Source organism: Micrasema longulum, unplaced genomic scaffold (assembly GCF_059751315.1).
Source record: "Micrasema longulum isolate JH-2025_06_02 unplaced genomic scaffold, ASM5975131v1 h1tg001643l, whole genome shotgun sequence".
Classification (NCBI taxonomy): domain Eukaryota; kingdom Metazoa; phylum Arthropoda; class Insecta; order Trichoptera; family Brachycentridae; genus Micrasema; species Micrasema longulum.
Window position 1 is genome coordinate 83,172 of NW_028278822.1, and position 20,799 is coordinate 103,970.

The following is a 20,799-nucleotide window of genomic DNA, read 5'->3' on the forward strand; positions in this document are numbered from 1 at the left end:
CTCCCCTGCAGAAATAAGCAATCGTCAGTTTTATTAAATATTTTATCTGAAAAATCATTGTTCTAAATATTTTTTTAAATATGCTTATGTGTATTCTTGCCCTTACTGGTCATCGTGGTTTCGGATGTGACAGGGTTTAAACAACACCCTGTATAACTGCATTTTAAAGTATTTTTATGAAATTTCGTTATTTTATCAGTATTCCGACGATATTACTTTTACTAAGTATCCAGTATCCAGTTCTATTTATTATGATTAATTTATTATATGATTTATTTTTTTGTCAGGTAGAAGGTGGTTTTTTTTTTCTTGCGGAAAGTAGTGGCATCACTAGTTATGTCAATTTGCACAACCCTTCTTTTCTTCTGTAAATCTCGCTGCAAGTTGCCGGCTGATCTGCGAGGTTCTGTTGTATTTTATAAAGTTTGTAAAAATGAGTATAATTAAAGCGACCGATGAAAATGATGTTATCAAAAGATTGTGTTTGATAATTGAAGCAACGGCTGATTTAGCGATCCATAAATATGATCGTTTTACTGTAGGGTTGTCAGGTATTTATATTGTTTTATTTAACCTCAATTTGTCATTGACATGTCAGATAGTATCGAATTCGGGCTAGTGTAGGTATTAAACAAGATTGATTTTAATTATTAGTATCACAAAAAGGAAACAACTGTTCTATTATAAACTTTGCAATGTTCACGTATGTTTTATTATTCTTTCATACAGCCTTTCCTAAGAGTGGGCAAAGAGGATAGAACACCACATCGTCACGTACAGGCTCTGTTTCTCCATATCTATAGAAATTTTCGATTTGTTTGTATATAAATTTATATCGAATGTTTTTACAATTTTAGTCTCTATATATTCTTATTTTCTGTATGCAATATATGTAAAAATTGTTCTTTTCCCAAAAAGATTGTCTGAATTCCTTGTTTCTCAAAGAGCCACTCTAGTTTGTTTCTCTTTATTTTATGTCAAGAGTGTGAATTTATTTTTTTGTATTTTTTGAAGGCGGCTCTTTAATTAAATACCTGGAAGTTGGTCTTCCATCTATAGAGACGGATTGGTCCAAATGGCTGTTTTTCTTCTGCGATGAAAGGGTAGTTCCCGAGGATAGTGAAGACTCTACATTTGGTTCCTATAAGAAGAATCTTCTTGACAAAGTGCCACTCAAAGAATCGCAGTTTGTCAAAATCAAGCAGGGGGTGTCAGGTAATAATAATCAGTTTATTAAAAAAATAACAATTACTTTATCTACTACATACACACTTAGGTAATAGATATCTCTGGATCATGTCTAGTCTGCTTAACTAGGTACAACCTGTTTTAAGGCAGACATTTATATGCAATAAAAAACAATAACATTACTACCTACTAGTTAATTTACTATACAGTTATATAATATTAATTTATACCATTTATTATTTAAGAATGTATTTTGAGTAAATTTTCCGATTTTTCCCGACCTAAACCCAGTAACCAATTTTTTACAAATTTTATTAAATTAAATCCGGGTCATGGTTTTGCAATGTTCAGGTAACATATTGAATATTTTGGGGCCCAGAAACCTGAAGTTTCTTTGCCCGAATTCAGAGTTTGTGATAGACCCCATGACCCATCCTCTAGTTTGATTTCTGGTAGTGTGGGAGTGTTCCTTTTGGGATTTGGTAGAATAATTTGCTTTCACAAACATTATTATTCTAAAAATATATAATTGTCTTATATCTAAGATCTCAAATTCCACTAAAAACTTTATGCTGGGGTACCTGAAGGGCTTTTTTAAAATTATTTTAACTATTGATTTTTGAGCAGATTCTAGAGGTTTTAATATAGATTTTTTTAGTGCCTCCCCATCCTATTATGCCATAAGTTATAATTGAGTTACATAAAATAAAATACAGTTGTTTGAGTTTAATTAGGGATAAGGTAAGTCAATAAATACTTAAAATGTCAATTTATATAGGTTAGTAAATAATTATTCAACGTCCAGGCGGATGAAGAGTACAGTTGTGTGATTTAGAACCAGAACTTTTTGTTTTCAACTCGATGCCTGCTCTCAGGTAAAAATTCAGAGTAAGGTAATCAAACGGAGATAGGTTCTTGTTGTGAAGTAGTTGGCATAATTGCCTACCATTCTTGAGGTCCTGGGTTCGATATTTGGCAGGGTGGTCTTGGATTTTAAAGTTTGTTTAAACTGCAATATTTCATCGGTCCTAGACTGGAACCTGAAGCGTAAGACTGACCTTAACTTCATTTCAAAGATGATCAAAATACGGTGCATTTGGTTTAACAATGCAATGCCCTATGCACGAATAGATGCATTTAGAGAAATGTTTGAACATATTACAACAGAGATGGAGAACATTTTAGAGAAGGGAATATAGAAATCTGGGCATCTACGGGGCTTATGACCTGTCATCGGTCGGTTTGTTTATTTCGGTAATATTTTTTTTCCTTCCTTATTATGGTAGGACTAAAATTTCTTATTATATTTCTAGCTGAAGATGCAGCCTCACACTACAGAGACGAACTGTCTCGCCATTTCCCTTCCGAGGACCTTCCTCGCTTCAACCTTCTCCTGTTGGGGATGGGTCCCGATGGCCACACTTGTTCCTTGTTCCCCGGCCACTCCCTGCTCGAGGAGCGGACACTGACAGTAGCTCCGATTACCGACTCTCCGAAGCCACCTCCAGCGAGAATCACCCTAACATTCCCCGTCATCAACAATGCAGAGTGTTGTATTTTTGCATTAAGCGGAGAGGGCAAGGCAGAAATGTTAAAGGTATTTATTTTATAATTAATATTTGAAGGACTAGCTTTGTGTGTTGCTGTAATATTACTTTGTTTACAATTTTATTAAAAAGAAACGAAACGTTCAGGAAACAACATTTTGTGATTGTGCAATTTCCAAAACATCATAACTTTTAAATCAAATGAGATAATTTCAATCTGTAAAGAACTTCCAATATAAAATAATTATTATTTTTGATAATAATAGTACGTATTAAAATAGCGTATCTGGGACTACTGATGTTTATTGCTTTATTTATAGTTTAACTAAAAAAAGCTTTTATATGACGAAAGTGGACTTTGGTGTTTTATTCACATATAAAATAGCTTATTGCGATAATTTCTGCATTTTCGACATAAAAACGGCAAAAAGTGGACTCCTGTGTTTTGTTCTCTAACATGCTAATTAATTTCAAAACACAATTATGAAATTAATTTAGTAATTAAAGGATCATTCTGATAAATGAATTAGGTGTGATTTTTGATCAATTGGACGTTGTTATGCAGAAAGTGTCCAACCCTCAAAATGCTAAAAATGAGTTTAATGCCGGTTTCGATAGCTTACTACGGTATCTTTATGTGCTGAAAACGTCCAAGTTCCAAGTGCTATACTTTTTTGCCAAGAGCCGCAGAAAATCGTCAAACCCCTAGCACATTTTAAAAGTTAATATAACAGTGATAGCTGTGATGTGGGTTAGAAATTTCTTTGATCGGCAAGTCTATTTAAAAAGGGTCTATTTGCATTCAACTTAATCCATTTCTGCTTTGAAGAATCTCGGGTGTGCGGTGGTTTGACTTTGTGAGGAATGAAGTATAAGAGACCAGATGCAGCAAGTTCCGGTGACAACTGTCAACAAGCGGAGGCGATACAGTTAGCTAGGCCATATTCTGCGGATGCCTCCGGAGAGCCTTAACCACGCTTGCCTACTTTACAAGACATCAGGTTCTCAACGTCCTGGACGTCCACTGCTGTTCGTCGGCAGTTTATGTCAGAACTTCGGGACGGGAAACTGACTTTGGAAGACGCAAAGGAGTTGGCAGCCGATAGAGATGCATGGAGGCTCTTTGTGGATACCATATGCTCCAACTAGGGAGCGGACGTGGAATGATGATGTCGTTTCTGCTTATTTACACTAGGACTGGCACCTGAAGCGTAAGACTGATCGTCTTACCTCCATGTAACAAAAATAGAGAATAAAGATACGTGTATAAAAAAAGAGATACGCTGCGATTAATGAACCAATGCAGTGCCCTATGCACCATTGGATGTCGAAAGGGAGTGATGATAAAATTATTAGGTGTTAATTTTTATTTGAATTTGAAAGTAACTTTTTTACTAAACATTTAAGATTTATTCAATTTCAAATATGTACGCTATATTTCATTTATAACGCTAAATATTTATTTATTTATTTACAGAGAGTGCTGAAAGACAAGGAAGATTTACCTGTAAACAGAGTACAACCAAGTGCTGGAGTATTATATTGGATAGCAGACATGGCGGCCTGTAAATTACTCTAATTGTCTATAAGGATCTGATCTCGCTATAATCATTCCCAAATCATATACGGCATAATAAAGCAAAAACGTTTCAATATCTATTGAATCTTCTGTTTAAGTTTCTTACATATATTTTTTTAAATAAAAAAAAGTTCTATATTTTAAAATTGTTTTATAATGGCTTTTAAAAATCTGGTTGTAGATCTTGATTAATTATTGTTATTGATGTGGCCAAATGCGGATGTTATAAACTATTATACATAGTTTAAATTTTGTATTTTTATATTGCTCTGTTATAATAAATAAAAATTGTTTTTGATAAAGTGATGTGTGTGATTTTTTACTAATTTTCTACTAATGTTCAATGTATTGGTATATGTATCACTTGATTGTTCCCGACGCAATAATGTATTTTCTACACCGCTGGATCAAGCACCAGACTGTGAAAGGTAAAACAAAAGTATCATAAGACAGTAGCATACCAGAAGTTTATTGATTAATTTATACTATAATAATTGTTTATATTATAATAATTGCAGTTACATAAACCAGAACTAAATACAAAATACAAAATGGTAAAGTAACCACATAATCACGGTCTCGCAATATTCAGCGTTCGGCGCTATATTAGTTTACCATTCGGTTAGATCCCCTTAATAACCGGAAATCTTAATTTAATTTATACATTTATGATAGGTACACAATTATAATGTTATTCTAGTAGTAAATTAAGTATTTAAATAAAAAATGTGTTTGTTATAATATATGTCCCACCTTTGGCGCCCGCAGATCTCTACGAACTGTACCCCTTAGTAATAAGTCAGTCAATTTAAGTGTCACCGTGTCTTTCCATCCACATGTGCTATTTATATAAATACAACTCATTCACCTGTGCATACACTCGCTTCTCACATCTATTGCACAGTCGTCGGAAGTATGAACCGGCTCAGTTCACTTGGAATGATAATTCATAAGTTGAACTTTGAAAGAATCATTTCAACAAGATCATTGTAATTTTAACTTATAATTCTGTCGCTGCGAAAACCAGCTTTAACCGATCTCATTGTGGAGTAGATTTTTAAAGAAAAACACTTGTAGATTTTGCATATGATTTAATATTGTTAAATCATACATTGTGTAAGTTGTTGATCTTCGAAGGGAAATCCTAAGAAATTTCGATCGATTATTACGTATGTTGTACTACTTGGAAACTAATTCTGAATCGGGAACATTAATGCATTATACAATTTTCCCATCCCGTAGAGTCGAAACATCGAGAACCTTGAACATGCTGGTAAGAACTCTACAAAATTATATGTAAATTCATATTGCTTAAAGAAAAAAATAGACATTTAGAGTTTAAAAATATATATGTGAAAAAATAGATTTTTGGTTTTCAATGAGATATTGTATAGAGATTATTAAATTGCAAATTCTCCGGCGGTATCCTACTTTTTCTAAATGACTAAATATTTGGATACCGATGTTGATTTTGCTGAGAAATATTATTCTTCAATATTTGTTTATTTACTGCAAATAATTTAACATAAATTATTCTCTTAACGATAATTGATAGTGAAACATTCCCAATGTCAGGGTGTATTACAAGTATTTTGTAAATCTCTACGCAATATAACCATAGAGTACGTATTACAAATAGAATTGACTCGGTGTCTGATTTCTGATAATATGAAAATGCTTTTCGTATACAATATTAAAAAAATATAAATAATAAAATAGAAAAGTTAACACAACCAAATCAATTACCTAAAATTTTGCAGAATCGATAAACTTAAAAAGAAATAATATTAAAATTTGGAAAAATCAACTGCCGACGGGATATAGCAGGTCTCGTCAGCTACTTTCCTAATATTAACTAAAGCTAGCAAAATGCGGAAAGGAGAGTACACTCGGGATCCACAATGTACAAGAAACGGAACATCTATCTACAAAATGGAATCCTGCCAACACAACAACACAATAATACAGTAATAGCGGAGCCTAATAAAATGAGAATGATCGCGCTTAAAATTATAATATTCATATCGCCTAGGTACTGAAGTATAAACATTATCGAGAGAAATAATTCGGAACTCCTCGATGAAACCAGTCATCAGTAATAATTACATTACAAAATTTTGATCTATCTAAAATATCTTCTAAATAAATCTTATCGATGGAAAGAATATTTCGGATGACGCACGGCGCTTCACTCGGGATTTTCATAAAAACAATCTGCAAAAAATAATCCAATAGAATATATTCACATCGGCCGTCGTTGCGTAACGCAAGTTTGTTGAACTTTTACATTGTCGGCCGTTCTTCCGATAGAACGATGCGGAAATTCATATCCGATGATTTACAAATCAGAGTGACACACTAGATACTGACAGGGGGCAGGGGCGTCAGTGCGTGTCGATGCATTGGGTGGGTGTCGGTGGTACGAGGGAGAGCACTGCGGCTGGTCTAGTTGGCGTTCCAGTACGACGGGGAGTAACCCTGCTTGGCTGACCCCTGCTGCTGCTTCTGGCCGGAAGTTCCACTCCTCGAGTTGTTTGTACCGTTGTCCTGCAAAATACAACACTGTTAGATGCGGCACTTGGCATCGGTTAGTAGACAAGGAGAGCTGATTTAGCCTATTTGTTAGTCATTTTATAAGCATTTTTACATGTATGTACAAAACTGCATCCTGCATCGAGTGGTATTCACACAAGCGGTGTTGCATTAATGCGGTTAAAAGGTTATCTATTTAATGTTTTTTTTGGTATTTTGAATCTTGAAATAGGGCACACATAAACATATTCTTACATGTGCTCTAATAATAACAACGTACAATTTCTAATTAAATTTATTTCAACAGGGAGGAAAAACATTTTTGAGAAGGAAATATGGAAGTCTAGGCATTTACAGGGCTTATGACCTGTCATTGGCTATTTTAAGTGACCACTTAACACACTGTGTAACATTCACCACATAAGAAAGAATTGAAGGAATATAGATGATTAAATATGGGCGGAATGGTGAATGTGTACAACAGTGTGTAAAGTGGTCACTTAAACCAGTCAATGACAGGTCATAAGCCCTGTAGATGCCTAGACTTCTATATTTATTTACCCAAATATTTCGATTTTTGGGCCATTTTCAATGAGTTGTAAATAATATATTCATAATATCTTGCTCAAGGGTTCCTGACCTGATATCTTGTCCCAACTTAAGGCCTTAAAAATGTTGTTTTTATTTTAATAAAATTAATTTTAATTTTGTATGCATTTAAAAATGATTGCACAATGTTTTCAACAAATGTAAAATTATGCGAAGCATTATATTCCGATAAAACGATTTGGGTTTATTCTTTGACATCGTAATAAATCCCTTTCTTTTTCATTTATCAGTAAAACCTTCAAATTACCGGGGTACTAAATGTTAGTATAAGAGGTATTATTAAAAGTAAAAATGAAGCAAAGTTTCAAATAATAAAACAACTTTGTTTTTAACCACTTATTTTTCATTTTTTCTACTGACCTGATTCAAAGCTATACAAGCTTCTTTATCAAGGTTTACTTCTTCAAAGTTCATATTTTTAGTATCGATTCTAATTCATTGCTAATTAAGTTAAAGGCGGGATTAATTGAGTAGTTAGGATTGGAAAGCGATAAAGGGTTACAAAGTTTAGTAAGAAGATTTAATTCAACTCCAGGAAATGTTGTTTATTTTTTAGTAACTCATACACACAGAGATATTTAGATATATAATACGTACTTAGAATTGTAAAATTACAAAACCTGGTTTGAAATTCTTTTTTGGAACAAATAAACTATTTTGTTACTCGAGCCTTATTAAAAACTGTATATTGCATGGTTTTAAATAAGGCTAGGTACTCAATACAAGGTTTAACAGTGGATAAAACTATTTTATCACAATAAATGCGTAATTTGGAGCAGATATCGCAAGTTACCTGAATATTTTATTTTATTCAACACAATAAAGCGGGATATGTAATTTAGGCTCATCTTCTTTCATAAATTTATCTAAATATCCCTTTATCTCAATTGGTATTTCTTTCAAAATCATTCAGCGGGTTTTGTAACTCAACGACTCGTGATGAAAACAGAAAGAAATATTTTGAGGTTATGTACATAAAGGAGGTGTTTTATGATTTAGGCACACAAAATGATAAAACAAGTGTATGTGTAAGATTTCATCAAAATTAATGCGAAAGCTGATGAACACACGACGCAATATGCTTTTATTCTCTGCTCAACTGAGTGGTGCTATTTTAAGACAAGTTCATACGATGAAATTTCAATGAAAATTATAAGATTTACCTGTATCATTGTATAGTTAAGAATAAAATATGTCTGGACCAACATTGCCGATGTTAATGTCGTTTTCTTAATGAATTTTACGCAACCTATCTCTGATAGAAATACATGAATGTGATTTTTGTACAGTTTTCATACATTTATTTATGTGTTGAACACCTAAAATTTTGCTATATTTACGTTTTGCATTCTCTCATTCTTTTTTTTTATTAAATTTTAATATAAATTTGAACAGCAACTCTGAATAAGAAAACATTGAAAAAATGCATACGTATAAGATAAATCATATTATTATCATGTAATTAACTCTTTGCCCGTGACTCATGGTGATGCGCAAATTAGGTATTTGTTAATATTTTTTTCTTTTTGGGTGATACCGTGTATGTTGGATTTGTTCGGACGTTTCGGCTACCATTGCAGGAGCCATCTTCAGGATAAACTGAGTGAAACTGACTCAGTTTTCTTCCTTCGCACCTATTTAGGTATTTGTTATGTAACCATTTCATAAAAAGTATGAATGATTTTGCTTTGAGAAAGCTTGGATTAGATACTGTATTTCACAATGTGTTGGTTTTTCATATAAAATGTAAATATGGAGAAAACTAGCGACATCTATTGTTGAGACCATAAGTTTTGCAAATGCTTACTCACATATTCCCAACAAATTAAATTCTCTGTTGAAAATACCTAAATATGGTTCATTTACAATCAATCTATACGAGTATGACTGCCAGAAATATAACTTTGAATATTTTAATAGGGTTTTGTCACATTTTTTTTTTTAATTACCAAAAATAACAATGGTAATGATATAATAATTTTTTCCGTGTGACGATGTAAATTTTCATCAATGGTTATATTTTAATACACATATTTTGAATTACCTGAAAATGAGACATTTTGCGTCATACGGGACAAACAGCATGTATTACGTTACCACACCATATTATGCACAATTTTTGTTGGAAGCGCACTCGGACATGATGCCAATGCGAGCCGTTTTATATGGGTTCGTTTTTGAAAACTTGTTTTTTATACTATACATACATATCATTAGAATCATAAAAATCCACTCTAAACATTTAATATATTTTCAACATTATTACCGACATGTGAAAATATAACTGTAATTTTGAACATACTGTTTTTTTTCCTTTTAATAACAATACGGTAGTTTATATGGCGCCATTTTTAACACTATGGTAAATTGAAATAAGGATAAGAGTAATAACACGTCTTTTAACTTATCTTCGTAATATTTGAATTTATTGACTAAATAGAAATCCACAATGGAAAATAACAAATTGACATGACGATTGGTGTACCAATGCAGTGTCCTATGCACCATTAGGTGCGGAAAGGGAATGATGGTGATGATACTTTTTGAGGTGACTGAAATGTAATTAACACAATTTTATGGCATGAAAATCAAACACCTCTGATGTCTCCGCATTAAGAAAGGAAAGGCCATCAGAATGATCCCTCATATTCAGAGCCTTTCCTTTTAAAAAAAATTACCGTGTCAGTTGAGTTTTTAACTTGCATTATTGAGTTATGAAAATTTTTATGTGTATTAAAAAATTGAATCGTGCCACAAAGCGGTGTTGTATTGACGCAGTTAAGGGTGTTAATGTTACTATTTGTAAATTCATACATTTGCTAGAGACTGGGTAAGTAAAATCTACTATACGAAAATCACGCTATTGCATTTTTATCAGTGGTAGCTCACACTAAAAATCTGCGGGTTTTAACTGTACGATTAGTATAAATTGAAGACAATAGGAGACAAGAAATATAATCTATAAGTGTTAACTTACCCTCCTATTGTTACTGTTCACCCGTGCATCCATCTACAAAATAGAATACTGTTTAAAAAGAAAATCATGCAGTCAAAAAATTCAAGGGGTGCTATCGCTAAGTCCTGGTCGATTTCAGCCGATAAATGCACCTGCATCTAAACTAATTGTGACATAAAAAAGAAAGATCTGACAACGCTATTTAATTGCACAAGCAGTGATTTTTGTGAAAAGCTATAGGTATTTTATTTCATAGAGATCTGTACCTTAATGTGAAATTCAAATATTGTTTAATTTTTATTTATTTTTGTAAATAAATATTATTTGTGTTATGGTTTGATGAGTTATCTAAATTGTAAGCCATTTTCAACTGTGTAGTTTTAAATGTGCAAGAAAAATGGGATTTAAGTTACGATAAAACAGAGAGTGAACCTTTATGAAAATATTTTTTTAATGAATTCAAATCCATTGTGGAGTAACGGTCGATTAGTTTTCCTACAATGCAAAAGGTCTCAGGTTTAATTCTCGACGTGGTTGACATGAAAACATACTCGTACAATGAATAGTTAACAATTTCTACTTTTTTCAGAAATCCCAAAAAGACTGATTGTTTTACACAGTACTGCATGGAATAAATTTTGTGTAAAAAATTTTTTGCACAAATCTTTTCTTACAATAGTTATCGAATCAAATAGTAAACTATGTTTTATAATGCTCATATTATTTTAATGAGAAATCCATCTCATGAGAATAAAACAAAAGTTTTTAAATTGAATAATGTAATCTTTAGTATTAAATCACATCATACTGAAATGTGAAAATTACAAGCAGACCTCTATGAATAAAAAATACAATGACCCACGTTGCTTTGCATTGCCGAGAAATGTTTAAACCGTGAATTTCAATTGATAAATTACAAATGCCAAATTAAAGAAGAAAATATAAATTAACCGGATCAATCTCCAGCATCTAATTGATGTGAAAAAAACACTAACTAAATAAATGTTTTCGCGAGATAAAATTTTACACTATTCTAATCTAAAGCGAATTCTAATTTAATTTATAAAATGAATGAATTTTTAATAGCAGAAATAAGGCCTGAAACTGGTCATCTAGGATGGGAATTGAACCCATAAATTTACAGATTTATATTTTCTGCTATACCACATATGACATAATTAATACACACCGATCGATCAATAAAAATATTGTTCAATTTTACCAGGGGCGAAGTGGGCGTCCGAGTTTTATTAGTCTCATGGGGGCCAAAATATTTTGTAATGTTTTCGAAAATGTATGTAACCGTCAAACAGCAAAAAAGCTGGCATATATTTTTCGCAAATTTTGATAGCCAACAATACGCCCCTGTATACAAAAATGTAATATTTATTACAGTACACAAGTACGGAAGACTTTAATGCCACAAAAGATTCATTTGATTTTGTATTTTGTATGAAGGAAAAGCTCTTAAATTAAAATAATGAGTACATACAAAATAATTAGTTTTTTAATAAAACCTTTTCTTTTGGGCAGCTAATTCGTTCACGTTGTAACTATGTAACGCAGGCCTGATACAGGAGAATGCAGACGAGTCGGCAGCCGATAGAAGAGCCCAGGGGCTATTTGTAGACGCCACATTTATCTGTTAGTTTAACACGCAAAAAATAATGAGTCTCCACTGAGACGTCCCGTGTTGAAGAAAAACTACATACGGTCTGAGAGGACATGACACACATGTATTTTTTTTTCTTCGTTATTGTGTTTGCACATATACGAATAAATAAATTAGATAACAGTACGTACTACAGGTTATTTTTGAGGAATTACTTTAAAATTTATGCACAATAGTGAGAAACATTTTATCATCGCGTTAATTTAAATACAACGAAAGTCATTTGAAATGATTGAACATTTTTCACTGTATAAAATAGCATCTATCTCTTGTCATTTGAATGAAGAAATCGTTGATAAAAAAGAAACAAAACAAAGAAGATACATTTTCCTCAGAATACAGTGTACATATCGTCGTGATCATATAACAACGACGGATGTGCGAAAAATGTGACATTGACTTTCTTTTATCTTTGATCTTGAAAAGGTTTGATCTATCTTTATATTCCAGGTTTAAAAAAAAAAACATATAACTAACCCAATTAGCAAATAATATGCTTTTGTGCTTATCAAGTAGTGACAGTGTCAAAAAAAAAAATTAAACCACTCTCATGTACAGTTGAAAAAATTTACATGCATACGATCATGGTGATCTGTCATTACATTGCGTTTTTATAATTTAAATGCATCAACTAGTTTGCGGTTATGCCCGGAATAGCTGTCAAAATCATGTCTCTCATTTTAGAAACGCCAGTCAGAGATATTGTGTTCCTATAAAAAAAAACTGTCAGTGACGAAAGTGTCCCAGTACGATAGTTATATAAGACGATTATTCAACAGGATGCATTTATCCAATCTTATGCTAAGGACGACAATAGCTGTTGATGTTCTCATGCATCATGGTGGCCCACTGTGCGGATTTTGTTTTGTTGCATTATAGTAATTATATTATTCTCCGTCACAATAGATCTACACAGGTCGCAGTAGCGTCAGGAGCTTATATAGCACTGGTCCCACCTACAAAAATATGGCGCCACAGACGGCAAGGCCTGTCATATCGTTGACAAGTAATATTTCATTATCGATAAAGAAAATGACGACTACCGGTCGATACATAAATTAATTATAAACATAAATACGTAGTGTTTAAAACTGTCTGAACATTTTGTTAATTATCTCTGTTTATTAAGTTAATCTTCTTTAACAAATTACAACAGGGATGGAGAATACCTTAAATAAGGGAATATGGAAGTCTAGGCATTTACAGGGCTTATGACCTGTCATTGGCTGGTTTAAGTGGCCACTTTACACACTGTGTAACATTCACCATTTTGCCTATGTTTGAACATCCATATTTCTTCAATTCTTCCATGTGTTGATTTCAGTGAAGTTAAAGAGCTGAAACCTTTATTGTTGTGAAGAGATTCATCTGACTGAATTATTTCACATACTAGGCAACGCCTGAAAACAATGTTTCAATTTTAAACTTCTTCTTGGACCAGTTGGTTTCATTACAATATTTGAGTTTGTCCAAATGTAGACAAAAGACTGGATTTCACCCCCTCGGGAGTAATTAAGATTGACAAATTACAACAGGGATGGAGAATACCTTAAATAAGGGAATATGGACGTCTAGGCATTTACAGGGCTTACGACCTGTCATTGGCTGGTTTAAGTGGCCACTTTACACACTGTGTAACATTCAGGGGGTGAAATCCAGTATTTTGTCTACGAACATTTGGACAAACTCAAATATTGTAATTAATCTTCTTTGTTTAAAAAGTAACCCCAATGAGGTGACATTATTTGTATTATTGATTATAGTTTATAATGGAAAAAAAATGAATAAATAAATAAATATTCTTTTATGTAGCGAACACAATTTCCAGCATTTTTACTTCAAACCATCGAATACAGTCCAATCGGAAGTGAAATAAACTGTAAAATAGTATGTGTCCATGTAAGTGGATCTTCTGAGAAAAATAAGTGTTGAATACATTTATTTTTTAAACCCTAATCTGTCCGGAATAAATTTTAACCTCGCAGTTTGCCGGTCAACTATATTAAAAAACTGTACATATTACTTTAATTTACAGAGCTTTTCCAGTATGAATTTCTGATTACTTATGCCATTACAAATGATGAATGTTCTACGATACTTGCATAGGATGAGAAAAGAAATACAGAACAGCATGCAACCATACATAGTGTGTTAGTATGTTAATAGAGGTCAAATATGGTACCATCACCGAAGTTTGAAGAGACAAAAAAAAGGTTGGTTACTAGGACTAAAAAAGACATGCACTATTTGAAAAATGACTACATTACATACCAGGGATTTGGGACAAAGCAAAGGATACAAAAAAATATATGCAAAAAGAAAAAAATAGCATGGTAAAATTGTGTAATTCACGTTGAGACCAAAATGTTGCAATTGGAAATAAACGGTTTTTAAATTTTTACAAAAATTCATATTCAATTGTTATATTTTTAACATCTTTTGTAAATGTTGTCTGAGTCTTTGTCTGTGGTAGTTTATTGTATAAGTTCAGCCCCTGGAGCTCAATCACAGATGGCTATCGACATGCTAAAAAACGTGCTAAGTATTTGAGCAATCACCACGAACAATCATGAACACGCTGAAGTTATCGCGGTCGCGTTGCAAAACGAAATTCAACTTCGGTCAGTTCAAGAGGATTGGTTGAATCTCGCACACGCCTTCTTTCGATTTTTCTCGAGTGCCGTATTGCATTTAGCCGGCGGTCGGCAAGCCAAATGTTAAGAAAAGCAGTCGCCATAGTAATTGTTTGTAACTTGAAAACGAAATAACAAACCGGCACGAGATTACACGCGTGTTGACTTTTTTGATTTGACGTTTGACCACGGACTACGGATACGGAACTTATCTATGGCGTTTTGCAACGCGACCGCGATAACTTCAGCGTGTTCATGATTGTTCGTGGTGATTGCTCAAATACTTAGCACGTTTTTTAGCATGTCGATAGCCATCTGTGATTGAGCTCCTGGTTTATTATTAGTCTCGACTGTCCTTGTCTCATCTTGGAAAGTTGTGTATTGTCTGACTAACTTGCAAAGTTTAAGTTTTAATTCTTCGTCTACAATTACATCGGTGGCGAATTTATGAATAAATTTTGAGGATTTTCTATTTGGAGGAGTTCAGTTATATTCAATTGTTTAGTTTGTTTAAAGAGTTCTTTAGTTGATGTTAGATAAGGGAGGTCATATACTAACTTTAATATTTTATTTTGCTGTCTTACAAAGACATAAAAAAAATTACATAAATAGACTACAAGTCTATTTATGTCATTTTGATTTCCTACTCCCCATAGTAATTGCATATAACATATTTTAGTTTTTACATAGGCTTCCATCAAACATTAGATTTTTTTCCGTTTTTGGAACAAAGTTTTTGATTTGAATGATTTTAATAAGTTTTTGATAATGTCGCCACTTTCTTAATCAAATTATTATATCTGTCTATTGTTAGTCCTAAGTATTTTACATGATCAATTTAAATTAGTCATTATCATTTATGTAAGCATCTATTTTATGTCATTTATTTTAAGATTAAAAATTGATAATAGTACATTTTTTTTCATTAAGTGTAAGTAAGTTTGTGTTTGTCCATTTAGTCAAAATAGTTAGGTCTCTGTTTGTGTCCTTGTCTTTTGGTACATCAGTTTGATTTTTATAGAACAGTCCAATGTCGTTAGCATACATAATAAAGTTTCCTTTAAAATCGTACAGTGATAAGTTTTTATTATGATGATTATGACTTATGAAATAACTATTTTTACAGTAGTTATTTCAATTGTCCGTCCCTAGGAGATATAGAATACAGTTGTATGTAAAATAGAACCAGGACCCTGGACGAGCATTTTTGACGGCTAATCTCGGATAAAGTTCCCTAAAAAGGAAATCAAGTGGAGATATATGATCCCCTTGTAGGGTAATTGGCGCATTTGCCAACCGCGCTTGAGGTCCAAGATCGATTCCTGGCAGGGGTCAATGTGAAATATTTATTCTGAAGATTCACTGCATTCATCTGAAGCGTAAGATTGATCACCTTGCGTAATGTAAAAGATTTTTTTTGCACCACAAAAGGCCGGGAGGTCCAATTACAGTGGAGAATTACAGCACAGAATACCCAGGCATGAGAAAAATCAGATGAAATCAAACCTGGAACCTTCCAAGTGTGAAATACATGAATGATTAAAATACACCGCATTTGGTGCACCGATGCAGTGCCCTATGCATCACTTAGTTCAGAAAGGGGAATGATATTCCAAAGAGGAAATTAAAATTTTGATTTACAATTTTTTTATTTGTTAATAAACCATCAAACTAACCCAAATTTTAAAAAAATGCATTTTTATCATATTATCAGTACCATGATTTTTTAATGTTTTGTAATTTTAAAATTACACATGATGCAACAAGTTCTCGTCGGAGAGTTCTGCTGATTGGTGAGTTAGCTAGTGTTGTGACAACACTCTATCGTTGGTTTATCCGAGTGAATTCGTGACGTAGTTAATTTTTTCATACATTTTTGAGAAACTTCACCGTACAATGAAATGCTCTAATTTTTAGCGCATGTAAGAAAACATATCCAATTTCTTGTAGCACTGAACTTCTTCATTATTATTTTTCCTGTCATTGAACGAAATGAACAATACAGTTCCGTGTGTGAAATAGAACCAGAACTCTGGATAAATGCTTTTGATTCAATAGCTACTCTTAGATAAAAATCTAGAAAAAGGAAATACGAGTGGAGATCGGGACACCTCGTAGATGGTAAGAGTTTTTATCTACCACACCTGAGGCCCTGGGTAAGTATTCTGATGGGAAGTTAAAATTTATCTTCAATTATATCTACAAAGTAAAATTAAGTTTTCATTATGAAAAATAAAATATATTTACAATTTTTTTTTCTAAAAATGTTCAATTAACGGTTACCGACAAAGATACTTTGAATTTTGATATTAGTTTATACCGCCTCAGTATATCGATGAAGATAACCATTCATATTCGTGGCCCTGGGCTCAGTTCCTGGCAAGGTTAGCAAGAAATATGTATTTAATACTTCGTAGTCCCTGGACTAGATCTGAAGCATATAGCTTTCATCTTGCCTTCATGTACAAGATTATCACAATTGGATTACCAATGCAGTGCCCTATGCACCACTGGGTAAAGATAGGCAAATGATGATATTTCAACGGGGATGGAGATTCTCTTTGAGAAGGGAATACGGAAGTATAGGCATTTAAAGGAATTATGCCTGCTACGGCTGGTTAAAATTACAGTAAAATCCCTGTTTTACATTTTTCAAGGGAGCAACAAAAAAAGTGTAAAACTGAGGAAAACTTTTAAGTGAGCAAATGAAAAATGTATGGAGAAATTTAAATTTCAATTAAATATAATTATTGTACAAGACTATACTAAATTTACTGCAGAAAAATTGTAAGAACTGTCCTGATTGGGGATTATTCATATTTACCAATGATATACATAATTAAAAATATTTTGTATTTTTTCAAACAAAACTGCAATATGTTATTTTTTATTGAATTTAAAATGCATAAATAATTTAATTTAATAACCTTAAAAACACGAAAATAAAATTTTGAATTTGCGTAAAATGCATATAACGATTTTTTCCCTAAATATTGGGAAATTTAAATTATATGGTATCACTTTTTTTAGTATGGCACCACAAAATTTCAACTGTCATTTACATTGCGGACTGTTAAATACTTTCATGATAACTATTTAAACTATCTCCTTTTCACATTATGTGTGTATAACATCAAATAATATTTATATTGCCATTTTTTTTAATTTTCTGTATCGTAATTTATAGATATAAAGACTTTATTCATCCTTAACATTTGTCAACTGCATGTCACTATTTAGTAAAACGCCAAGTTAGACATATAGATAAAATGGTCAATTACACTGAACCTACTTTGAATTTAGTTTAAGACAAACATTTACACATTTTTATATTTACCTCAATTTTATTCTCCATTCACGCGGCGGCGCGCGGCTCGTCTTTTGACAGATCGAACGAGTTATGAAAAAAATTCGACGTAAAACCGGGGTTGTGAAAAACGTTAATTGGGGGGAAAATTTAATGAGAATGTATGGAAAAAAAATGGGACCTAAATATTTCGGTGTAAAATTGCGGGAAAACGTAAAAACGAGGAACGTAAAAATGAGGTTTTACTGTATCATTTTTCACTGTACATTTTCTGTCCCTGTTTGAATATTCACATTTCGAAAATTCTTCCTTCTGTTGATATTTGCGGAGTAAAAGAGGTGAAATCATTTTTTTTCACTGGCCAAGATGTCAAATTTCAGAACAGAATAACCGGGTTAAGACATTTAAATATTGTGGTGCAACGGGGAATCATGTAATATTATTAAATTAGGTCAGGAGTTGGGATTTCGAACACAGTAAAGATGTACTACAAAATAAAAATTAAAAAAGCATTGAACTGTGCATGCTGTACTGACAAAAAAATTATGGTTATCAAATAAAGATACCTCATATACTAAAAAAAATATAAAAGCAATGAATCAAATGGTCAGGTTACTGTCAGAAGTTGGTAGCTAACTTATTAAATCTGTAGTCTACAGAACAAATAAAAATAATAATTTAAAGGTACACAACAAAAATGGACTCATTGAATTTTTTCTAATATAGGATATTCATTTATGCATAACACATATGCTCATCCAGTTTTAAATTTCTATATTTTTTTTTAAATACATTATTTTTCCTGTTTCTCAAAAAAAAAAATTGCTTCACATGTCTAGAAGAATAAATTTCTAATTTATCCTTTAAAATATATTGATATTGTTGATATATTGTATACTTTTTTCGTTGCAATTTTTTTAAATTAGTGATGAAAAATAAGTACCCTATCTCCGGCTATCCATATGCAAAAAATTCCGTTGAGACGTGAAGGAAACACAAACAAACACACTTTCGTATTTATAATATTAGTATGGATTGACATCCAATTTCCGTAGCGAACTTCCTCAGTAATAAATAATACTTATCGGCTTAAATATTTTGCCAGGATGTATATAAAACCCGCGTAATTGTTTAAAACACATTTAGAATAATGTTTAAAGCCATAGTCCTGAGCACCATTGATATGCCTAAATTGTTTTGGGCGTGTACCAAATTTCAACAGCAACCTGACGTCGGGACGGAAATAAAAACCGATCGAGCGTGCGATAACACGGGTGTCTCTGTTCGCGGCAATACCTGGTGCTGCGCCGGCGGCGGGGGCATGGCCCCATGCTGGATGTAGAGGTGTTGAGGGTACTGGGCGCCCCCGACCCCTCCCGCGCCCCCCGCCCCCGCCAAGCTGAAGGGGGGCGGAGGGGTGGCGCTGTGGTACGCCGCCTTGTCGTAACTCTGGAACAACAAATCTTGTCAGTAATTTGATTTTGAAAGATATTCCAAGAGTTTAAGACATTAAAAAAATATTTATTTACTGGAAACTTTTTGTTTAGTACAGTAGTCTCTATAATCTGAACAATTAAAAACTGAGCCTGTTAAGCTGAGATAATAGGAATTGCAAGCGTGTCTCACATTAGCGGAAATTTAAGGGAACTCATTTTATTAATATTATTATGGCTAACTTATAAAGTGCCATTTTCGTAATACAGTCGAACTTGGTTATAACGATCACGGAAATAGCGAGATCTCAGATGTAACGAGGAAACACTCATTGACATTTTAGTTTAAGGTTTTCTCCATACATTTATTCACTTTTACAACAAGCTACTTCTCGGACATACCAAACAAAAATATAGTCAACAGTTGAGCAAAAAATCTTCAATCGTTTATAAACATAATTTTGAAAAGAACTGAGCAATAAAATCTAAATGGGCAGCTAACTTAGGACCGATGCCGCTGGGTATCGGGATCAGAAGACGTTTCTGACACTACGGAAGTATCTAAGTACCTAATTGGTGTTAATGCCGACAACATTAAAAAAATATCACATACATGGTTGAAATTGCGTGTAAAAAATTCAAGCTTTTTGAGTACCCAGTAAGTACTGGCTCGGCACCATATTACAATTTACAACTTCTTTTGTAGTTTATGAATGATATTCTTATTTTGAGGGCTTTTACAAAGCTTTCTAATTTTTTTTAATGTTTTATGGGTCAGTGCATAATAAACAATACGAGTGGGTGATGTCAGATCAGTTGAAAATTAACCCTCAAATTATAAACATGTCTACTAACAAGAGGATGTGTCTCCCAATTCTTGAAAAAGTAGCCATTATTTGTGAAATAGAATGTGGCGTAAAAAATCTTCTTATCCACAGTGCAAATATTGCGGAAAATAATAATGTTTATTTATCTGCATTTCAAATTTAGAAAGTAGTATGTTTGTAAGCATTTGTTATAATTTTTTTAATGGTTTTATTTTATTAATTATCAGTATAAACCATTAGTATATTTATTTGTTTACTTAGACTATATGCAATTGAAATTGGATTAAAAAACCACCTTTCTCTAGTATAACAAATAATGCTTATAACGAGCAAATTCAGTCAGTCCCATTTTCCTCATAATAAACAAGTTCGACTGTATAATACCTCAAGGGTGTTTAAGAGCATTTAGTACGAATATCATAAGCACAAAGAGGAAGAAAAATTTTGAGAAAAGAATAGAGGTCTAGGCATTAACAGTGCTTTAGCTAATAGCTAGAAGCTCTTATCAGTGTAGGT

At 32.7% G+C, this 20,799-nt stretch overlaps 2 protein-coding genes across 10 annotated transcripts in view; one reads left to right on the forward strand and one right to left on the reverse strand.

Annotated features, from left to right (window-relative positions):
- The first annotated feature begins 355 nt into the window (after positions 1 to 355).
- LOC148274463 (6-phosphogluconolactonase-like) lies at positions 356 to 4,616 on the forward strand. Its single transcript, XM_088237100.1, has 4 exons — positions 356 to 551; positions 1,015 to 1,215; positions 2,502 to 2,785; positions 4,213 to 4,616. Exons 1-4 carry the CDS (start codon positions 434 to 436, stop codon positions 4,312 to 4,314), a joined length of 705 nt encoding a protein of 234 aa, XP_088093226.1. The 5' UTR covers positions 356 to 433; the 3' UTR covers positions 4,315 to 4,616.
- A 146-nt stretch (positions 4,617 to 4,762) lies between these two features.
- Positions 4,763 to 20,799, reverse strand: part of LOC148274464 (protein lingerer-like) — a 51,519-nt gene continuing 35,482 nt past the window's right edge. For 8 of the 9 annotated variants that reach the window (XM_088237099.1, XM_088237098.1, XM_088237096.1 and 5 more), the window contains 3 exons: positions 19,320 to 19,472; positions 10,433 to 10,465; positions 4,763 to 6,861 (listed from right to left, as the gene is read on the reverse strand). In XM_088237099.1, the coding sequence (XP_088093225.1) occupies positions 6,760 to 6,861; positions 10,433 to 10,465; positions 19,320 to 19,472 (288 nt within the window). In that variant the 3' untranslated portion in view covers positions 4,763 to 6,759. The remainder of the gene's footprint in view (positions 6,862 to 10,432; positions 10,466 to 19,319; positions 19,473 to 20,799) is intronic. The other variant, XM_088237097.1, reaches the window with a different exon arrangement.